Source organism: Vulpes lagopus, chromosome 16 (genome assembly GCF_018345385.1).
Source record: "Vulpes lagopus strain Blue_001 chromosome 16, ASM1834538v1, whole genome shotgun sequence".
In the NCBI taxonomy this organism is placed as follows: domain Eukaryota; kingdom Metazoa; phylum Chordata; class Mammalia; order Carnivora; family Canidae; genus Vulpes; species Vulpes lagopus.
Window position 1 is genome coordinate 52,034,701 of NC_054839.1, and position 18,846 is coordinate 52,053,546.

The following is an 18,846-nucleotide window of genomic DNA, read 5'->3' on the forward strand; positions in this document are numbered from 1 at the left end:
ACTTAAATACATACATGATTTTCTGGGTTCTGATTTATATCTTTAATATTGTGCTTAAGCTAATGCTGAAGATGAAATTTACTCTTAACAGCTAACCGTTATATCATTAATAGCATTACACTTTCATTTCAACCTAATACTAAGAAGAAGCACTTCTATCCCTTTTTTACAGATGAAAAGCCCAGAAGGGCAAAGCAATCCATCAATCAGCGGCAGGTGTTACACTGGAACCAGGTCAGCTGGACTCCACACTCCAAAAATCTCTTAAGTGAAGCTAGCTAGGGCCAACAGCCCTGAACACGGGGAACAGAAGCAAATGAGCTAAAATTAAAATAACTTAAAATTTAACTCATTCTGGCCAGGCAAAACATTAAATACAGTATCTTCTTTCGGTCTCAAGGTACATGGGAAAACTAATGTGCCTAGAGATTCTAATTATGTGTATCTTTCCCACAGAAGGCTCTAAAAATGTAGGGATCCTCACTTCAAATGTGACTATATTAGATTATAAATGCCATGAGGCAAAGCTACTTATCTACCCTGCCACTATTATATTTCTAGGACTAACCACAATGCCTGGTACACAATAACAGTATTAAATCAATTTTGGATAATTTTATGCTCCAAACACCGTAATTATTACTTGATGTTTGTGTTCTACACCTGCTCCTGCCACCAAGCTAGTCAAAGTTCCTTGTCTACTTGGTACTTGGAAAGTCACCCTAAATCTCCCCAGAAAGAACACGAATAGGTTGTTCTGTTTTAACATTTCCAAGCCATTTTAGGTAATTAAAATGCAGCTTGATTAAAGAAATGAACTTTAAGAATCTGTTTCCCTCTGAAATTCAGTAAGGATGTAAAGCTCCAGATCAATGCCTTGTGTTTTTTTCTGTTACAGTCCTAAAAATACAAGTTGTACACGTGGCTAAGGAATAATTAAAAATAAATTCAAATATTTGCTAGATGCTAAATTCATTACCCTGTTGCCTTGAGCAACAGTCACTATCAACTCATGTAGAATTACTATTAAAAATTTACTCTAAAATATAAAAGGTAGTTACAATTTGACAATCCTACTACTAATTTACCCGTGTAATAATTACTGGAAGAGGTTCTTGCCATACATGGAAAGGTGACATAATATGGAACCAGATGAAGCAACTTTAAAAAGGAGAAGTGATTTGAATTTAACCTTAATATAAACACTAATATCAATCAGTAAACAGCCTTAGAATTAGTTTTTCCAAGCTAAACACAATTTCTAAAAAAACTAAAAACCACTGAAAATCACAGAATAAGGACTTGCTTATTATTATTATTAAAGAACAGGATTTTTTTCCCTTTGGGCATATTTATTATACATTATTTTATGAAGAAGAAACACTTACTTGATTTTTGACTGATGAGTCCTTTGAGAATCAGACTGATTTTGGCAAGTTGAAAGAAATTTTTACAAATTAGCAACTGTGTATTAAAATGCACGTATTGTTAATTTACGCAGTGCTATGGTTACTTTGATATGGAGTAATTACATGAAAATATTCCTCAAAAACAAAGCATGGTATCCATTAATTGCTAAATAATACTAGCCTTCACAAAATATTAGAACGTTCAACATTTTTTATAATTTTAGGAATTAAAACTTCAAAAAAGATTTTTCTTCTAAAATAAAAGCAAAGAGGAAAGTAAAAAGATGAAAACAAACCATACAGACTCTTAACTATAGGAAACAAACTGAGGGTTGCTAGAGGGGAGGTGGATAGGGGGATGGAGCACTGGGTGCTGGGCATTAACTAGGGCACTTGATGGAATGAGCACTGGGTGTTATACGCAACTGATGAATCACTAAATTCTACCTCTGAAACTAACAATACACTATATGTTGACTAAATTGAAGTAAAAAATAAAATAACATAAAAATAAATAAAACCCAAAAAACTTTCTAAGGGGAAGACTGGAAAAGGCTACACTTAAAAGTCGAGTTCCAAGTCTCTCTACACCAAAAATAACAATGACATTTAAAAAAAAAAAATTTTTTTAGAAACAGTATATAACCTTCAGACTTAACAGTGGCATCAAACGCTACTCTGGAACGTATGAAGGAACATTTCCATGGTGCCTTCCAGATAACACCTTACTCCATTTATGGTCTCTCGGCAACATTCTACATCATCCATCAAAAAACAGCTCTTGGTCAATACCTACTTTCCTAAACTACACATGTACCAGTTAAGACTTATTAAAGAACTTGCCCTGAGTCGTAAGTGACCTCTAAGTTGTCCCTAAATGATAGTAAAGAGATGAAATTTAGAAGAAGATAATAAAACCCATCTACCCATTTGAGTCTAACTCAGAATTACTCTCCAGTGTTAACCACTGAGAAATACCTGAATCCAGGTGATCAAGTAGAGATAATGACTAGAACAGACTATTCCAGTTCACCTTGGTACAAAGATTAAACTAGTGTGAACCACAGCAATAACAAAATTCATTGTGGCTAAACAGCTGTTTGTGTTACTAGACAAAGTACCATTCAAATGCTATTCTGTTGTTTTCAGAAATAGTTCCAATCCCAAATATAATAGTATTTAAGAAAAAAAAAAAAACCTGCAGGCAAAGGAAGCCAACTTTTATTTACGTACTTAAAGATTTTATTTATTGGGGGCGGGGGGTAGGCGGGACAGTAAGACTCTGCACTAAGCATGGATCCTGACACGGAGCTGGATTTCATGACCCTGAGATCATGACCTGAGCCTACATCAGGAGTCGGACGCTTAACCAACTAAGCCACCCAGGTACTCCAAAGGAAGCCAACTTTTAAGTACTTCCCTCATCCATCATCCTTAGGACTATGGACAAGCCTTTGAGGTACAGGGATAAGAGGCAGGGTTCACTTTTGGTGATGTTCAAAACTCCAGTCACTATATATAAACATTTCTGGCCTGATGCTCACAACAACCTGCCTGAAGTAGATTAGCTCTATTGGGCCAGTTTATAAATGAAGCAAGCGCAAACAAAATAGTTTCTCAGTGTCACAATGTAATTCTGGAAGACAAAGATGTCAATCATCTTCAGACACAAAGAGATCCAAATGGGTTAAGTAACCACTCATAAAGACTACACACATTATCTCCTGACTGAATTTCACATGATCACTGCTAAAAACCACTAGCCATAATGTAACTGTGTGTGTTATATATAAACCTAATCGGTTAAAAAAAAAAAAAATCAACTTTCAACTCCACCATAGTTTATAATAACTGAAAAGACTTGGAAATCTTCATGTCCAAAATAACAAATGTGAAACTGAATTGGACAGTGATAAACATTTCCAAATTTTACTTTACTTTTGTGTTCTTAGTACACCATGATAAATCCTGAAAGTGCTTCCAAGGCAGACATTAAACCTAAATGTGAGGACTTTTCAGCAAGGAAAAGATAAAAAGTAACCACCCTGACCATACTAAAATATGCCAAATCAACTTGAATCACACATTAAACAAGCCCAGTAATTTTTATGACTATAAACCTGTATATTTATTTCACCAAAAATGGTATTAATTTCACTTAGTAAAGGAAAAAATATTTACACGGAATTGCTTACAATCTAAGCAAAAGAAAGATCATTCAGAGGCCAGTCTCAAGTAAATATGGCAAAATTATAAGTGAGAACATGAAGGATAAAAATTTTGTACTTACCACCTCAGACTGTGATCCTATTAAAAACATAAAAGGAAAACATTTCCAGTTAACAGCAGATTTATAGGCAAAGTTACATACATGACTTCTGTAGCACAAACATATATTGATTACATAAACCTATTTTCCATACATTCCAAATAAAAGAAAGTAGTTTAATTTTGCATCCTGGAGTCATTGAAGACTCTTCAGTAACTTCTTACTGGTGATACAACTGTGAAACAAATCCATTCAAATCTCCTTTTTTTTTTTTTTAAGATTTTATTTATTTATTCATGAGAGACACAGAGAGAAAGAGGCAGAGGGAGAAGCAGGCTCCATGCAGGGTCTCCAGGATCACACCCCGGGGCCAAAGGCGGAGCTAAACCTCTGAGCCTCCCAGGCTGCCCTAGAACAATCTGTTTAAATCCAAAATGTCAAATATTTACTTCTTTGAAAATTGAAAGACATGGGAAACCTATATATTTACCATTCTGAGCCTCTTGACACTTTTTGATCCAGACAGTGAAATCAGGATCTGCACCTAGAAAAAACATAGTGTATCATCAATCTTCTGCACCACCTAATACAGTCATTTGACAAATACTTCTTGAATATATACATGTTCCAAACAGTGCTTCAGGCACTGGGAATTCAGCAGAAAATTAGACAAAAATACTTATCCTAACAGAGTTTATAGCAACCATAATATTACAATTATAAACATACTAACACGTTTAACATTTAAGTATTCAGCTTGAAGAATTTCAGTTAAAAAAAAAAATTGGTTTTAACCACAGTCAACCTTACTGGTTCCTAAATACAAATAATCTACATTTTCCCCCACCCTTTGTCTGTTAAAGGAGCTTCCTCTCACACAACAGAATCAGACCTGAATTAGAATCCCAGGGCAGCCCTGGTGGCGCAGCGGTTTAGCGCTGCCTGCAGCCCAGGGCATGATCCTGGAGACGTGGGATCGAGTCCCGCATCAGGCTCTCTGCATGGAGTCTGCTTCTCCCTCTGCCTGTGTCTCTGCCTCTCTCTTAAAAAAAAAAAAAAAAAAAAAAAAAAAAGAATACCAATACACCGGGCAGCCGCGGTGACGCAGCGGTTTAGCGCCGCCTGCAGCCCAGGGTGTGATCCTGGCGACCCAGGATAGAGTCCCACATCGGGGTCCCTGCATGGAGCCTGCTTCTCCCTCTGCCTGTGTCTCTGCTTCTCTCTCTCTCTGTGTCTCTCATGAATAAATAAATAAAATCCTTAAATTAAAAAAAAAAAAAAAAAAAAAAGAATCCCAATACACCATCAGTGTTTTGGGATGGAAGTCTGGTACCAAACAGCTGGACCAAGGTCTAGAAGCCTCTCCTGACCCCCAGGTTTGTTCTCTAAATGCAGCTACCTACTTATTCTACTATTCTCTCAATAGCCTTTCCGTTACCATGCCATTTCTACAAAGACCAAAAAACCTTTGCACTTTGTGCAGTTCTGTCCTATCTCCCAATTCCATGGCAATCAAGACACTACAGATGGTGAACTATACATTTAGACACAGCAATGTAAACATGTACGTAAACAAATTACTAATCTTTAAAGACTCAGAACAATAAATCTATCTAAACAGCACAGGGTCTAATCCAATATGATGTTAAAAATTATTAAAAGTACTCTAAACAAAAGTTTGCAAATTCAAACAAATTGCAGGCAAGATTACTGAAAAATAAAAATATCTTAAAATGAAATTTTCTAGTATTTTATAAGTGAAAATCAACTATATAGGCCTTAACTAATACCTACACACACACACACACACACACACATTCATTCTATTGGGGGGAACAATTATATCAAAATCCTAGATTTGGGGCCATCTTGATGGCTCAGTGGTTGAGTGTCTGCCTTTGGCTCAGTCATGATCCCAGGGTCCTGGGATCGAGGCCCACATTGGGCTCCCTGCATGGAGTCTCCTTCTCCCTCTGCCTATGTCTCTGCCTCTCTCTGTGTCCCAATTGAATAAATAAAATCTTTAAAAAAAAATTATAGATTTGAATAACGTATTATGCAAATTAGTAAATGAAACCAAACTTCCTATTATACCAAACGGAATAAAAGATAATAAGTTATAAATGGTTTACCCCGGTAATATGAGAACCCTAACAGTTTAACATATTTTCCTTAAAATTGAAGAACAAATTTGCCTTTAAATTAAAATATTCATAAAAGCAATTTTACTGAAAAACAGGCACCTCTATTTGAGGAAGACTCTGAAATAATTCTAGGATAAAAGTCAATGGCAGTAAGACACTAATAAAGGAAAAAATTCAGGTGAGGAACTTTCTATTGCTATGAAAAAAATAAGGAACAGGGCTTAGAAATCTACAAGATGGAATGATTTATGTCTCTTGAAGGCTTTCCAATGTATATCAAGGTGCAGGATAACTGGATTCTTTAGAATTTGCTTAAAGTGAAGATATGCTGGCTTGCTAACTGAATAGCCAACTTATTTATGTATCACTACTCCCTCCTAATTTGGAGATTCCGATTGCAAAGCTCGGTCCACTGTCCTCTCTCAAGCGGGTAGAGAGCAGAAAAGCAAATATTCAAAGCATTACAACAGAAAATTTTTAAAAATATAAAAACATACTCATGCAATAGAGGAGAATTTCCCAATTCCAGCACTACTGCTATTTTGGACCAGCTACTTCTCTCTTGTGGGGGACAATCCTGTGCCATGTAGGATGTTTACCAGCATCCCAGGCCTCTACTCACTAGGTATCAACAGCACATCTCCCATCCACCAGTCATGAAAATCAAAAAATCTCTTCAGACATTGCTAAATGTCTTCCAGAGAGCAAAATCATCCCTACTTAGGAAGCACTGCTCTAGAGAACTGTGATAAGGCTGAATCATTAGAGGAAGATAAACAATGGTACACAATTTCAATTATGTAGTCTATATCTGTGAGATTACTTACAACTTGTCAGTATTTTGTAGACTCTTGATTTTGGGCTCCTCTAAAATTTCTACACATGTGCACAGACATCCATACTACTAATTTTCATATACTTTTCTGAAGCAGACATTAAAAACTCCTAATACTCTCAAAGCTCCAAGTTACTTCCTATCACAACTTACCCAAGCTGACACTTCACTTAATAAAAAAATCTGTTGTAAAACTTCCTATCTCAGCCATCTGAATAGTAACTTAAACTGAACAGACTTCTGAAAATCAAATTAAACTTTCACTTGTCAATTAGAAAAATATAAAGCCAGACTAAGTATAGGTTTATATAATTTTTAACTATATATAGTTTTTAACTATAAACTATATTAACACTGGAGGTTTATATAGTTTTTAACCTCTAATGGTAAAGTTCATCTGTGATTTAAATGCTAAAGAAAAAAATGCTGAAGAAAGACCAATTTAATCAGTTTTAAGTAAACTCAAATATTGCAATCAACAGAAAACTTAAGAAGAAAGGTATTGGCTTTCTACGATGAACTTGAGATTACACTAACAAAATTCAGCCATGGTATTTAATACACAGAAATAATGGATTCGTTTATTAACATAGAATTCCAATACTTACTATCTAATTTCTGTCCTTCTATAAAAGTTTCTAAAGCAGCAGCATAGTTTTTTTCATGGTATTCACATATCCTGCATGAGCACATTAAAAACAAATACCACACACACGTGAGATCACGCAAAAAGGCTTTCTAAATTAAATATATTTGTACTCTCAATTGGTAAAAGAAATAATTTAAGTATATTTTAATAAGCCAAGAGGTTTTCTAATATACTGTAACATTAAATATAACTTCCATTAAAATGTAATTTTGGAACTCATTTCAGAAGGAATTTCTTGTTTTTAATTGTATACATTTGCTTATTCTAAAATATAGTTACGCTAAGAAACTAAAAAAGTTTCTTAAGAATAAAGTTATAATTAGCAACAGAAACAAGCTGGGATATAAAGAACACAGACGGTTTTCACAACATTAAATGTAGCCTGTCCAGCCTGGCTGACAAATAAGATGTTCTCTAGTCAGTTAAATACAGTAAAGTCCAAACAATAAACAAAAAAGAGATTTGAAATCCATCAGTTTCATCATTTCTTGTAATTACTTCAATCGCCACTATTTTAAAACACACTATGTATCTCTTATCACCTACTATAATTAACAGAAGTATGAAGTTATATTTAAAATTGAGGGGATCTCCGGGTGGCTCAGCGGTTTAGCGTGAGCTCAGGGTGTGATCCTGGAGTCCCGGGATCGAGTCCTGCATCAGGCTCCCGGCATGCAGTCTGCTTCTCCCTCTGCCTGTGTCTCTGCCCCACCCCCCCTATGTCTATAATGAATAATAAAATCTTTAAAAAATAAAAAAATAAAAATTAAATTAGATCCTATCTCAGCTATAAAATGTATAAATACAGAATTTACTATTTACGTAAAACTTAAAATGCATTCATTTAACAAAGTAAACACCTACTATCTACAGTTCAGACCCAATTAGAGTAGATAATGCATACCCTTTTCTCAGCATAGCAATGGAATTATTTGGATTAAGTTCAAGAGACTTCTTTGCATCAGCAACAGCATCTATGTACAAAAACAAAACGGGAGGGGGTATTTAGTAATTTATGGACCTAACAAATTACACACAAAATTTGAATCAGCCCTACATTTTCCAGTATTCAAGTTGGTGTAATGGACAAATGCTTTTAAGTTAGGAAAAACTAATCCAAGATATAATCCAAAAAATATTACTCACATCTTATTAGGCTAATATTTAGCTTCCTTTTTAAAGCTATTCAGTCAACATATAAAGCTTTGTCACAAAACTCATCTAATTTCTCATGAACATCATTTATGTAATTTGACTCAAGGTATTTATTCTCCCTACCCAGATTCTCTATTCAGAACAATTAAAAGTTACACAAGTAACATAAAGGCATTCTTTTTTACGTAAGTTACAAATAAGAGCATTTCATGTATAGTCTGTAAAACAATAAATGTGATGCTATTTTTAGTATATCCAAGAACTACAAATGAAATCTGTATAAATTCACCCACTGAAAAAAAAAAAAAAAAAAAAAAATTCACCCACTGAAGGAAGAAGAGACACCCAGAACATTTATATAGGTATTGCTCAACATGTTTGTCATGTTTCAGCCACTTCACACATTGTATGAAAGATCAATTTAAAAATCCTCAAGGATAATCTCTATTCCATTTGACTCACTGCATCTTGGGCAAAATTTATAGCTTATAAAGAAGAAATAATATATTCAGTAAGAAAAGTTACCACAGTAATTCCCAAGAAGAATGTGACAATAAGCTCTTTGACAATGATACTGTGCATCATCTGGTTTCTGTTCCAAAGCCTTAGTCAGCTCCTACAAATACAAACATGTTGTGTCAATAAATGTTTTTTAAAAGCAACTGAATTCTAATTAAACATGATTTTTAATCAAATAACCTAATATCATAAGCTATTTGGAGGAAAGCTAACAATGAAATAAGCTTGGTGCTTTTCTTTGCAAGAGGATCAATATCTCCTCTTCTCCATTCTCCTCACCCCAAACCCACAATCTAATGTAGTATCTTAGCACAATTCCTGGACTATAGTAGGAACTCAATAAATGGTAATTACTATCACTTCATTTATTCTGAAGAATTTAGACGATATATATTGAACGTCACAGATTTTCTCCCTCTAATTAGGAGAAGACTCAAAGATCATGTAGAATTTGAGATGCCTAGTAAATGTAAAACTGTCCAATAAAAACAAACAAACCTAGAAGTTAAATCTAGAGCTCAGGGAGGTTAACAGAATCAATAAAGACACAATGAAGCTTATCAAGCCCTCTCCCATCCTCTGTCAATAGCAGACAACCCTAAGAAATTAGAGCACAAAAGCCCAGATACAGTACCTCACAGATAGCTATCAACTGATCAAGATTTATTAGATTAAAACTTTGTCACCCTGGGGAGTCACAGTATGTAAGTGGTAGCTGGAACAACAATGATGCAAGAGATAGCATGGGGGGGGGGCACCTGGGTAGCTCAGCTGGTTAAGCGTCTGCCTTTGTCTCAGGTCAGGATCTCAGCATCCTGGGATCAAGCCTTGCATCAGGCTCCCTATTCAGCGAGGAGCCTACTTCTAACCTCTCCCTCTGCCTGCCATTCCCCCACTTGTGCTCATGCTCCGTCTCTAATAAATAAAATATTTTTAAAAAGAAGAGACAGCATGATCAGTGAGGCCAAGGACAAATGTTGGCAAGTGAGAATGTTTTGACTCTACCCAGTGCTCACACATCCTACGGATTTGCTAGTTTTCTTAAAAGGTAAAATTACTTCAATAACGACATGACAGGGCAGTCCTGGTGGCTCACTGGTTTAGCGCAACCTTCAGCCTGGGGCGGGATCCAGGAAACCTGGGACTGAGTCCCACCTCGGACTCCCTGCATGGAGCCTGCTTCTCCCTCTGCCTGTGTCTCTGCCTCTCTCTATCTCTGTCTCTCGTGAGTAGAATCCTTAAAAAAATAAAAATAAACAAATAACGACATGACATTGATTTTGCTTTAATTTAGTAGCAGGATTCCCCAAAAGCAATGTATACCATACTTGGTAACCACTTATCTAAAAAACAATATACCTAAAATCCAAACCATTTTCTATGTTCTTCACCTCTATTATCCTGATCCGAGCAATAATGAAAATCAGATCTTGTTTATGTCAATAAACATTAAACTCTCCAGTGTCTTTTCAGCTGACTCAGAGCAAAAGCCCAAGTTCTTCCAGTGACCTCCAAGGCCCTCCTTGATAGGACCTTCTACTAGCTCTCTGATCTCATCTTTTATTACTCATCCGCTTGCTCCCCTACTCTAGCCACAATGGCTTCTTTGCTGTTCTTCAAACACCTCAGGACTCCGCATCAGCTGTTCCCTCTCACTAGAAAGATCCTCCCCAAATGTGCAGAGAAAATCCATTCCCTTTCTTTTTAAGGATTTATCTATTCATAAGACACAGAGACAGAGAAAAAGGGGCAGAGACACAGGCAGAGACAGAAGCAGGCTCCATGCAGGGAGCCCGACGTGGGACTCCATCCTGGGACTCCAGGATCACGCCCTGGGCTGAAGGCAATGCTAAACTGCTGAGCCACCCGGGCTGCCCCATTCCCTCACTTTCTAGTACATGACAAGACTGTGTCAAATCCAGTCTGACTCCAAATCTGGTTTTATTTTTGTTTTATTTTTTTTTTATTATTTTTTTTTATTTATGATAGTCACAGAGAGAGAGAGAGAGAGAGAGAGAGAGAGAGGCAGAGACACAGGCAGAGGGAGAAGCAGGCTCCATGCACCGGGAGCCCGATGTGGGACTCGATCCCGGGTCTCCAGGATCGCGCCCTGGGCCAAAGACAGGCGCCAAACCGCTGCGCCACCCAGGGATCCCCAAATCTGGTTTTAAAAACCAAACTACACAGTCTCCTGATAACGTCTCTTTATTCCAAATATCTTTTACACGCCAATAATATTTGTATTAATGTTTCCCAATATTTACCTAAGTTAAATACCATCTTGCACTTAAATTTTCAACAATTTTGAAAACAGCTGATAAGCTCTTACCTATCTACTCAAGTGTATCTGCAAACCAAATTTCTAAGCAAGAGAACAGGCTTATTAAGGGTGAAAAAAGCTATTATAAATTATACTAATACCTAGATCATCAAATTATATGTGTTTTTTAACATCTGTTACGTTAACAAAGGTCAGACACGGGGGGCACAAAGACAAATAAAATGGAGTCAAGTAAAAAAAAATTAAAAAAATAAATTTTAAAAAATGGAGTCAAGTAAAAACTTCTGAATTTCAAACAAACAACTTGCAAATGACCTTTAAAAACACAAACCAATTGTTGGTTAAGGAGAAACAATTATGTAATTCAGTTAAATAAACTAAGTAATTTACTTATTAGAATGCTGTTATTTTGAAAAGTTACCAAAAAACAGAACACAAACCGAACACTAGGACACACAAACATGTCACATTATGATGTAATATCACGTCATCAATATCACAATAACCAGTTTATTTTTTATAAATATACAGTATAACAAAGCCAAAGTGGTGAAATTAAAACAATGATTTGTGGTTGTATTAAATACATCAGACTTGTGGCATGTTTTGAGAGTTCTACTGTTTCTGTGACAACAGTTGCTTGCTGCTTGAGTACAAAGGGACTAAAAAGAGGTATCTCAAAGGCAAGGACTTCAGTGCCAACATTTGAATCATAGTGGCAAAAGCCCATTATTTATGTAGATCAATGGAAAACATACTGTAAACATGCCCCAAAATATATTTACATAAAAGGAGTTACATAGTCAAGCAATTTAGAGTTCTCAAAAATAAACTCCATGAACTATAAACATAATTACACTGAAATCTTTACCAAGATAATGGTGAAGAACCCTAGTAATCCAAAACAATAGGGGGATAAACTATTTTTTAAGGCATTAAAATTGTTTAAAACTTAGATCTTATAAAATGAATTTCTGTGGGATGCCTGGGTGGTTCAGCAATTGGGCATCTGCCTTTGGCTCAGGGTGTGATCCCAGGATCCAGGATTGAGTCCCACATCAGGCTCCCTGCATGGAGCCTGCTTCTCCCTCTGCCTGTGTCTCTGCCTTTCTGGGTCTCATGAAAGAAGAGGAGGAGAGGGGAGAGGGGAGAGGGGCGAGGGGGGAGGGGGGAGGGGGAGAGGAGAAGAGGGAAGGGAAGGGAGAAAGAAAAGAAGAAAGAAAAGAAGAAAAGAAGAAAAGAAAAGAAAAAAGAAAAAAGAAAAAGGAAAAAAGAAAAAGAAAGAAAGAAAGAAAGAAAGAAAGAAAGAAAGAAAGAAAGAAAGAAAGAAAGAAAGAAAGAAAGAAAATTTCTAAATCTTAAAAGTTAATAAGTTTCAGGCTTTTTAAAAATGCTAGTCAACTAGGTAACTTGTTAAGATTGAAAGTAAAAGCAGACTGCTCACACTGACCCAACTGCTGAAGGGTATCTTATTTTGATTTCACTTCCCATTTTCTTCTAGCCACAGCCAATCCCCAATCAGAGATGACAATCAAGAGTACCAACCCTTCTCCCCTCCTAAACTACTGAGGACTGCTAAAGAAAAACCACAGAACCACGCAGAACTGGTAACACTGCATTTACGCCTGTTAGCTCTGTGCTTAGTGCTCTCACCAAAGCTATCAAGGGTCAACCCCCTCAAAGTCAACTACCAAACCTTTAACTCTATTATAGATCCCTAAACCTACTCCCTCCTCTAGAGGAAGACCTTGATGCCTTGAACCCAGAGACTTGTCACTTCTCTACTATATAACCCTGAGCAATTTAATCTGTTTGGTCTCAGCTTCCTTGTGAGTGAGTAGAATGCAAATACCCACCCTCAGTTGTTACAAAAATTATGGTAGGAGTCATTTAACATGTCACATTTGAGTGCCTACCACTACACGGAAAATGTGGTAAAAAAAAAGACACACAAAATCCCTGCTACCTTGGAGCTTACTATGGGGCCCAATTTAGATAGGGCGGTCTGAGGGGGAAAAAACCTTCTCTGAAGTGACATTTCAGCTGAAATCTCATCGCCAAGCAAAATGAGATAGTACAAGAGTATATTTTAAGCAAAAGGAACCCAAGTCCATAGGCCCTCTATGAGGACTGAGCTTGGTACATTCAAGTGAATAGAAAAAGACAGTGTGAAAAAAAAAAAAAAAAAAAGAAAAAGACAGTGTGGCAGGAACCTAGAGAGCAAAGAAGCTACAAGATGCCTACCTCAAAGGCCTTATTTTGTACCTTACATTACATATCTTCATTATAGCCCTGTGAAATAGGTCCTATTTAGTCCCACTTCAGAGACAGGAAATCTGATCCAAAGTGACAACGGGAATTTTCCTAGTTAGTTATTATGAAGCCAGGGTTTCGATCCAAGCACTCTGATTCCAGAGCCTGTGTTTTTAAAGTAAACTACCCACAATAAGGGCTCACACCCACGACCCCAAGATCAAGAGTCTCATGTTCTACCAACTGAGCCAGCCAGGTGCCCCCAGAAACCTATGCTCTTAACCACTATTCATACTGGGCCTCAAAAAAGTCTCATAATTCACAAATCTTCTCTCCCTAGCGATTCGAGACACTGTAAAGTTTTCCTGACTACCCTGGTTGGCCTCCAGTCTGCTTATGTTCTTAGTATATTTCGTACACCACCCCATTATAATATTTACCTTATATTTTAATAATCTGTCGACTTGTCTTTCTCTCCATTGGACTGCAAACTTCCTCAATGCAGTCTTTTCATCTTTAGATCCTTGGCTCCCAGTACAGAATTCACCACTAATATATGTATCGTATGTTGAATCAATGAAAAATGTGAATCAGCTTGATACGAACATTTCCCTTTTAACCCTAACTGGATGGTCTTACATAAGAACATAACATTTTAACTAATGTATTATCAAGTGGGCTGAATTTCAAAATAACCAGATGACTCCTGAACAATGAGGTGTGTTAAGGGCACTAGCCCTCACAGCCGAAAATCCAATCTGAGTATAACTTCTGACTCCCCAGTAACTTAAAAGCCTTCTACTGACCAGAAAGAAGCCTTACCAATAACACAATTAACACGTGTTTTATGTATTATAAACTATATTCTTACAATAAAGTAAGCTAGAGGGAAAAAATTATGAAAATCATAAGAAAAACACATTTACAGTACTGCAGGTATCGGAAGAAAAATTCATATTAAATAGGCCAATGCAGTTCAAATCCTATGTAAGTAGGCCCACGATGTTCAAGGTCGACTGTGAAAAAGTCACTTCAAGCTCTTTTTTTTTTTTAAGTGTATTTATCCATGAGACAGAGAGAAATGCAGAGACATAGGCAGAGGGAGAAGCAGGCTCCCCGTGGGGAGCCTGATGTGGGACTCAATCCCAGGACCTTGGTTTCATGACCTGAGCTGAGCTGAGCTGAAGGCAAGATGCTCAACCACTGAGTCATCAGGGTGCCACCACCCCAAGCTTTAAAAAGAACTTTTTCAGGTGCCTCGGTAGCTCAGTCCATTAAGCATCTAACTCTTGATTTCTGCTCATTTCATGATCATTTCATGATCTTGGGGGTTGTGGGATCCAGCCCCACACTGGGTTCTGTGCTGAGTGTGGAGCCTGCTTAAAATTCTCTCCCGCTCCATCTGCTTCTCCCCTCCATCTTTTCTCTCAAATAAATAAATAAATAAATAAATAATAAAAGGAACACTTTCTCTTATAATCATTCTCCCCACTCCCAGTTTCTGATTCAGGTTGGTGTGGGTCCTCAGAATTTGCATTTCTAACAAGTTCTCAGGTGATGCTGCTGCAGCTGGTCTGAGAATGATGCTTTTGAGAATTACTTTTCCACAGCACTAGACTAAAAGTCTGGAAACTTATATCCCAGGGGTCCCATTCTGCCTCTACTTGGCTATATACATCTCTATGACAGATCATTTGGATTTCTTTGGGTCTCAGTTTTCTTCTGTAAAATGGATGGGTTATGTACTAGACCACATGAGCTGTAAGGACTCTGAATAACCTCAGATGGAGTCCAAGAATCTGCATTTCTAATAAATTCCCAGGTGATGCTAATGCTGCTGGTTCAAAAAGCCACACTTTAAGAATCTAGGTACTATAGTAGCTAAGCACATGCCTATTCTATGTAATTTCATTCCTAGTGCACGCACGCTCTCTCTCTCTCTCTATATATATATATATACATATATCCCTCCCCAAAAAAGTGTGCTCACCAAAATACCCGTATGAGTAAATTCAGAGCGGTTTTATTTATACTAGCTAATAACTGGAGGTAAGTCAAATGTCCATTGTTAGAGCTGTGCTATACTTTTACACAATGAAATACTACACAGCAATGAAAAAAACCACTTCACACAACATGGACAGATCTCACATGACAGCACCAGACTAGTGTGCATTATTGTTTATGGGAAATACAAGAACAAGAAAAACTGATGGTGATGGAGATCAGAATGGGAGTCAGCTGGTAAGTAAGGGGAATTATTGGCTGAGAAGCAGCAGGAGGAGGGAGTTAGGATGGAAGTGCTCTCCACCTTGAGCTGTGGCATATACACATATATGGCAGCCTCAGTAGTTGCACACTCAAGATCTGTGTTATTTATACGTTAGCATACATCAAAAAAAGTTTCTTTAAATGAGGAAGATAAGTGACAAAATTCATTACAGGAATTCCCTTTAAAAGCAACTCACATGGGGATCCCTGGGTGGCTCAGTGGTTTAGCACCTGCCTTTAGCCCAGGGTGTGATCGTGGAGTCCCGGGATCTAGCCCCAAATCAGGCTCCCTGCATGGAGCCTGCGTCTCCCTCTGCCTGTGTCTCAGCCTCTCTCTCTCTCTCTGTGTGTCTCTCTCATGGATAAATAAATAAAATCTTCAAAAAAAAAAAAATAAAAGCAACTCACATAAACTGGATTTCCAAAGACGACACTGGGGTAAAAAGATCATAACAAATGCAGATTCTGAAATACAGCTGTCTAGATGACATAACGAATTGTGAAGAAGGATGTTCAGTGCCTCCTCTACTACTACCCTATTACCGATCCCAGAAGCCTCACTAGGAAACATCATAGCACAACTGATGAACCAACCATTTTATTTCAGGGCCTTCATATCTAGATCCAAAGAAACACTCCAACTTATAAAGCCCTCTAGGACCTTGGCCCTGGTTTCCTCCCTACCTCATCGCTGACTCCTGTGTCATCCCACTCTTCTTAAACCGGTCTTTTTGCTACTCCTTGTACAGGCCAACGTCATTCCAACCTGGGGATCTTTGCCCTGGCTCTTTTTCTGCCTGGAATGCTCTTTAACCAGCGCTCACTCCCCAAGCTTCTGCTCAAATATCACCTCTTCTGAGAGACTCTACTACCCACGTGGCAAATTTCCCTTAAAAGTCCCAGCTGGGGGGAAAAAAAAAAACCTTTCTTGCTTCAAATTGCTAAGCTTACCTACGTTAGATCATAACAAGCGAACAGGTTTGCTTTCCTTTCTCCCTCCTGCTTCAAACCAAGAAACCTCCGCCTAAATTCTGCAACCAACTCCATCATGTATCCTTAACCTGGCCTCTCTTTATTATTCTTGCTCTTTCGACTTTTTTTTTTTTTTTTTAAGATTTCATTTATTCATGAGAGACACAGGCAGAGGGAGAAGCAGGCTCCATGCAGGGAACCTGATGTGGGACTCAATTCTGGGTCTCCAGGATCACATCCTGAGCCAAAGGCAGACGCTCAACCACTGAGACACCCAGGTGTCCATTTTTTTTTTTAAGATTTTATTTATTCATGAGACACACAGAGAGAGAGGGGGGGGGGGGGCAGAGACACAAGCGGGCTCCATGCAGGGAGCCCAACAGGGAACTCGATCCTGGGACTCCAGGATCACACCCTGGGCTGAAGGCAGGTGCTAAACCGCTGAACACCCCCCACCCCGGGGCTGCCCTCTTTTGACTTTTCTTTATGGCTTTCCAATCTCTCACTTCACACAGCCTTTAAGCCTGTGAAATACATAAACAAGACTTTAGGCCTTAGCAGTCAAGTGTCTTGCACAAAGCACCCTCCCCCCAAAATAAATAAAATAAAATAAAATAAAATAAAATAAAATAAAATAAAATAAAATAAAATAAAAAAATAAAAAAATAAAAACCCTGCTTTGATAAATGAGTGAATAATGAGCAGTAACGGGACATCTGGAAATAACCAGTGACCTACGGGAAAAGATTTTTTGTTGGCGCAACACCTGGAATGTAAGAACGACAGGGACGATTATAAAATGATAAAAAAAAAAAAAATTAACAAATCTCATCAAGCCTAGATTTTCACTTTTTCAACTTCTAGTCACAAATGCCACTTCACAAAAAAAAAAAAAAAAAAAAATCGGGGCTCCTGGGGGGGGGGGGGGGCTCAGTGGTGCAGCGTCTTGCCTTTGGCTCAGGTCGTGACCCCGGGGTCCCGGGATCGAGTCCCGCGTGAGGCTCCCCTGCATGGGGCCTGCTTGTCCCCCTGCCTGCGTCTCTTCCTCCCTTAAATAAAACCTTAAAAAAAAAAGGAAATCCCTCCAGGACAACTGTGAGTGTCGACTACGCCCCCCGCCAGGAAAGAGAGCAGGTAACTGCCAAGGAAGGAAGCGGAGGCGAGGATGCAGAACGGTCTGGGCGCGGGCGGGGCGGGGGCAAGGGCCCCGGGGCGGGCACCCAGGCGCACCCCAACCGCGGCCCCAGGGGGCGGCGCGGGGAAGAGGCGGGGTCCGCCCGAACCCCGACCCCGAGGCGGCCGCGTTCCCCCGGGCAGAGCGGAGGCGGCCGCGGCGTTCTCTCACCTCTAAGGCCGCCCGGGGGTCCTCCTCCATCAGGGCGTCAGAGAAGCTCCGGGAGAACCTGCCAGGGAAGCAACGACACGCTCACTGACCCGGGGGCGGGGGCGCGGGGGGAGACACAAACAGCAAGGACAAGGAGAACACGCACTTGGGGGCCGTGGCAGGTCCTGCTGCAGCCGCCGCCATCCCTAAAAAAAAAAAAAAAAAAAAAAAAAAAAAAAAATCGCTGTTGCCGTGGGAGCCGCTACCACCGAGCTCAGGAGCTGCGCCGCCGCCGCCGCCCAAGGGGGAAACTTCTAGAGAAGCACCGACCCAGCTTCCGTCCCGCGGAGCCAACGAGCAGCCACGCAGCGCGTCGCAGGAGGGAGCGGAGACGGAAAGCGGGCGCAGGGCCCGCTGGGACGGTGGAGGACTCAGCCTCCGGGCCCGGGCCCGGTCATGTGACCAAGCGCTCTCAGTTCCCGCCCCCCCCCCCCCGCCCTGCGCAGCCATGGTTACGGAGGCGCCGGCTCTTCACGCCTGCCGGGCCTTCCCCGACGCCTCTGCGCCCCGGAAGAGCCTTTCAGGGCCAGTAGCCCAAAAGCGCTTCTGCAGCGGACTGTTATTCCGCAGGGGCGCGTGGCGTTTGGGAGAGGTTGGGCGTGTGTTAGTAACCGGGCGCATCTGGCTTCATTTTCATCACAGTTCACCATAGTTTTCATCATGGCTGCCGGAGGGGGTGGGGCGGGGGCGTGACGTCATCCGCCC

At 39.3% G+C, this 18,846-nt stretch overlaps 1 protein-coding gene across 1 annotated transcript in view; it reads right to left on the reverse strand.

The window, feature by feature from the left end:
* SUGT1 (SGT1 homolog, MIS12 kinetochore complex assembly cochaperone) overlaps positions 1–18,435 on the reverse strand; it is a 41,112-nt gene extending 22,677 nt beyond the window's left edge. The window contains exons 1-8 of the mRNA XM_041731097.1: positions 18,248–18,435; positions 18,103–18,160; positions 8,987–9,077; positions 8,211–8,280; positions 7,266–7,336; positions 4,169–4,222; positions 3,700–3,716; positions 1,389–1,423 (exon numbers count right to left, since the gene is read on the reverse strand). Coding sequence (XP_041587031.1) covers positions 1,389–1,423; positions 3,700–3,716; positions 4,169–4,222; positions 7,266–7,336; positions 8,211–8,280; positions 8,987–9,077; positions 18,103–18,160; positions 18,248–18,285 — 434 coding nt within the window. The 5' untranslated portion in view covers positions 18,286–18,435. The remainder of the gene's footprint in view (positions 1–1,388; positions 1,424–3,699; positions 3,717–4,168; positions 4,223–7,265; positions 7,337–8,210; positions 8,281–8,986; positions 9,078–18,102; positions 18,161–18,247) is intronic.
* Between the last annotated feature and the right edge of the window lie 411 nt (positions 18,436–18,846).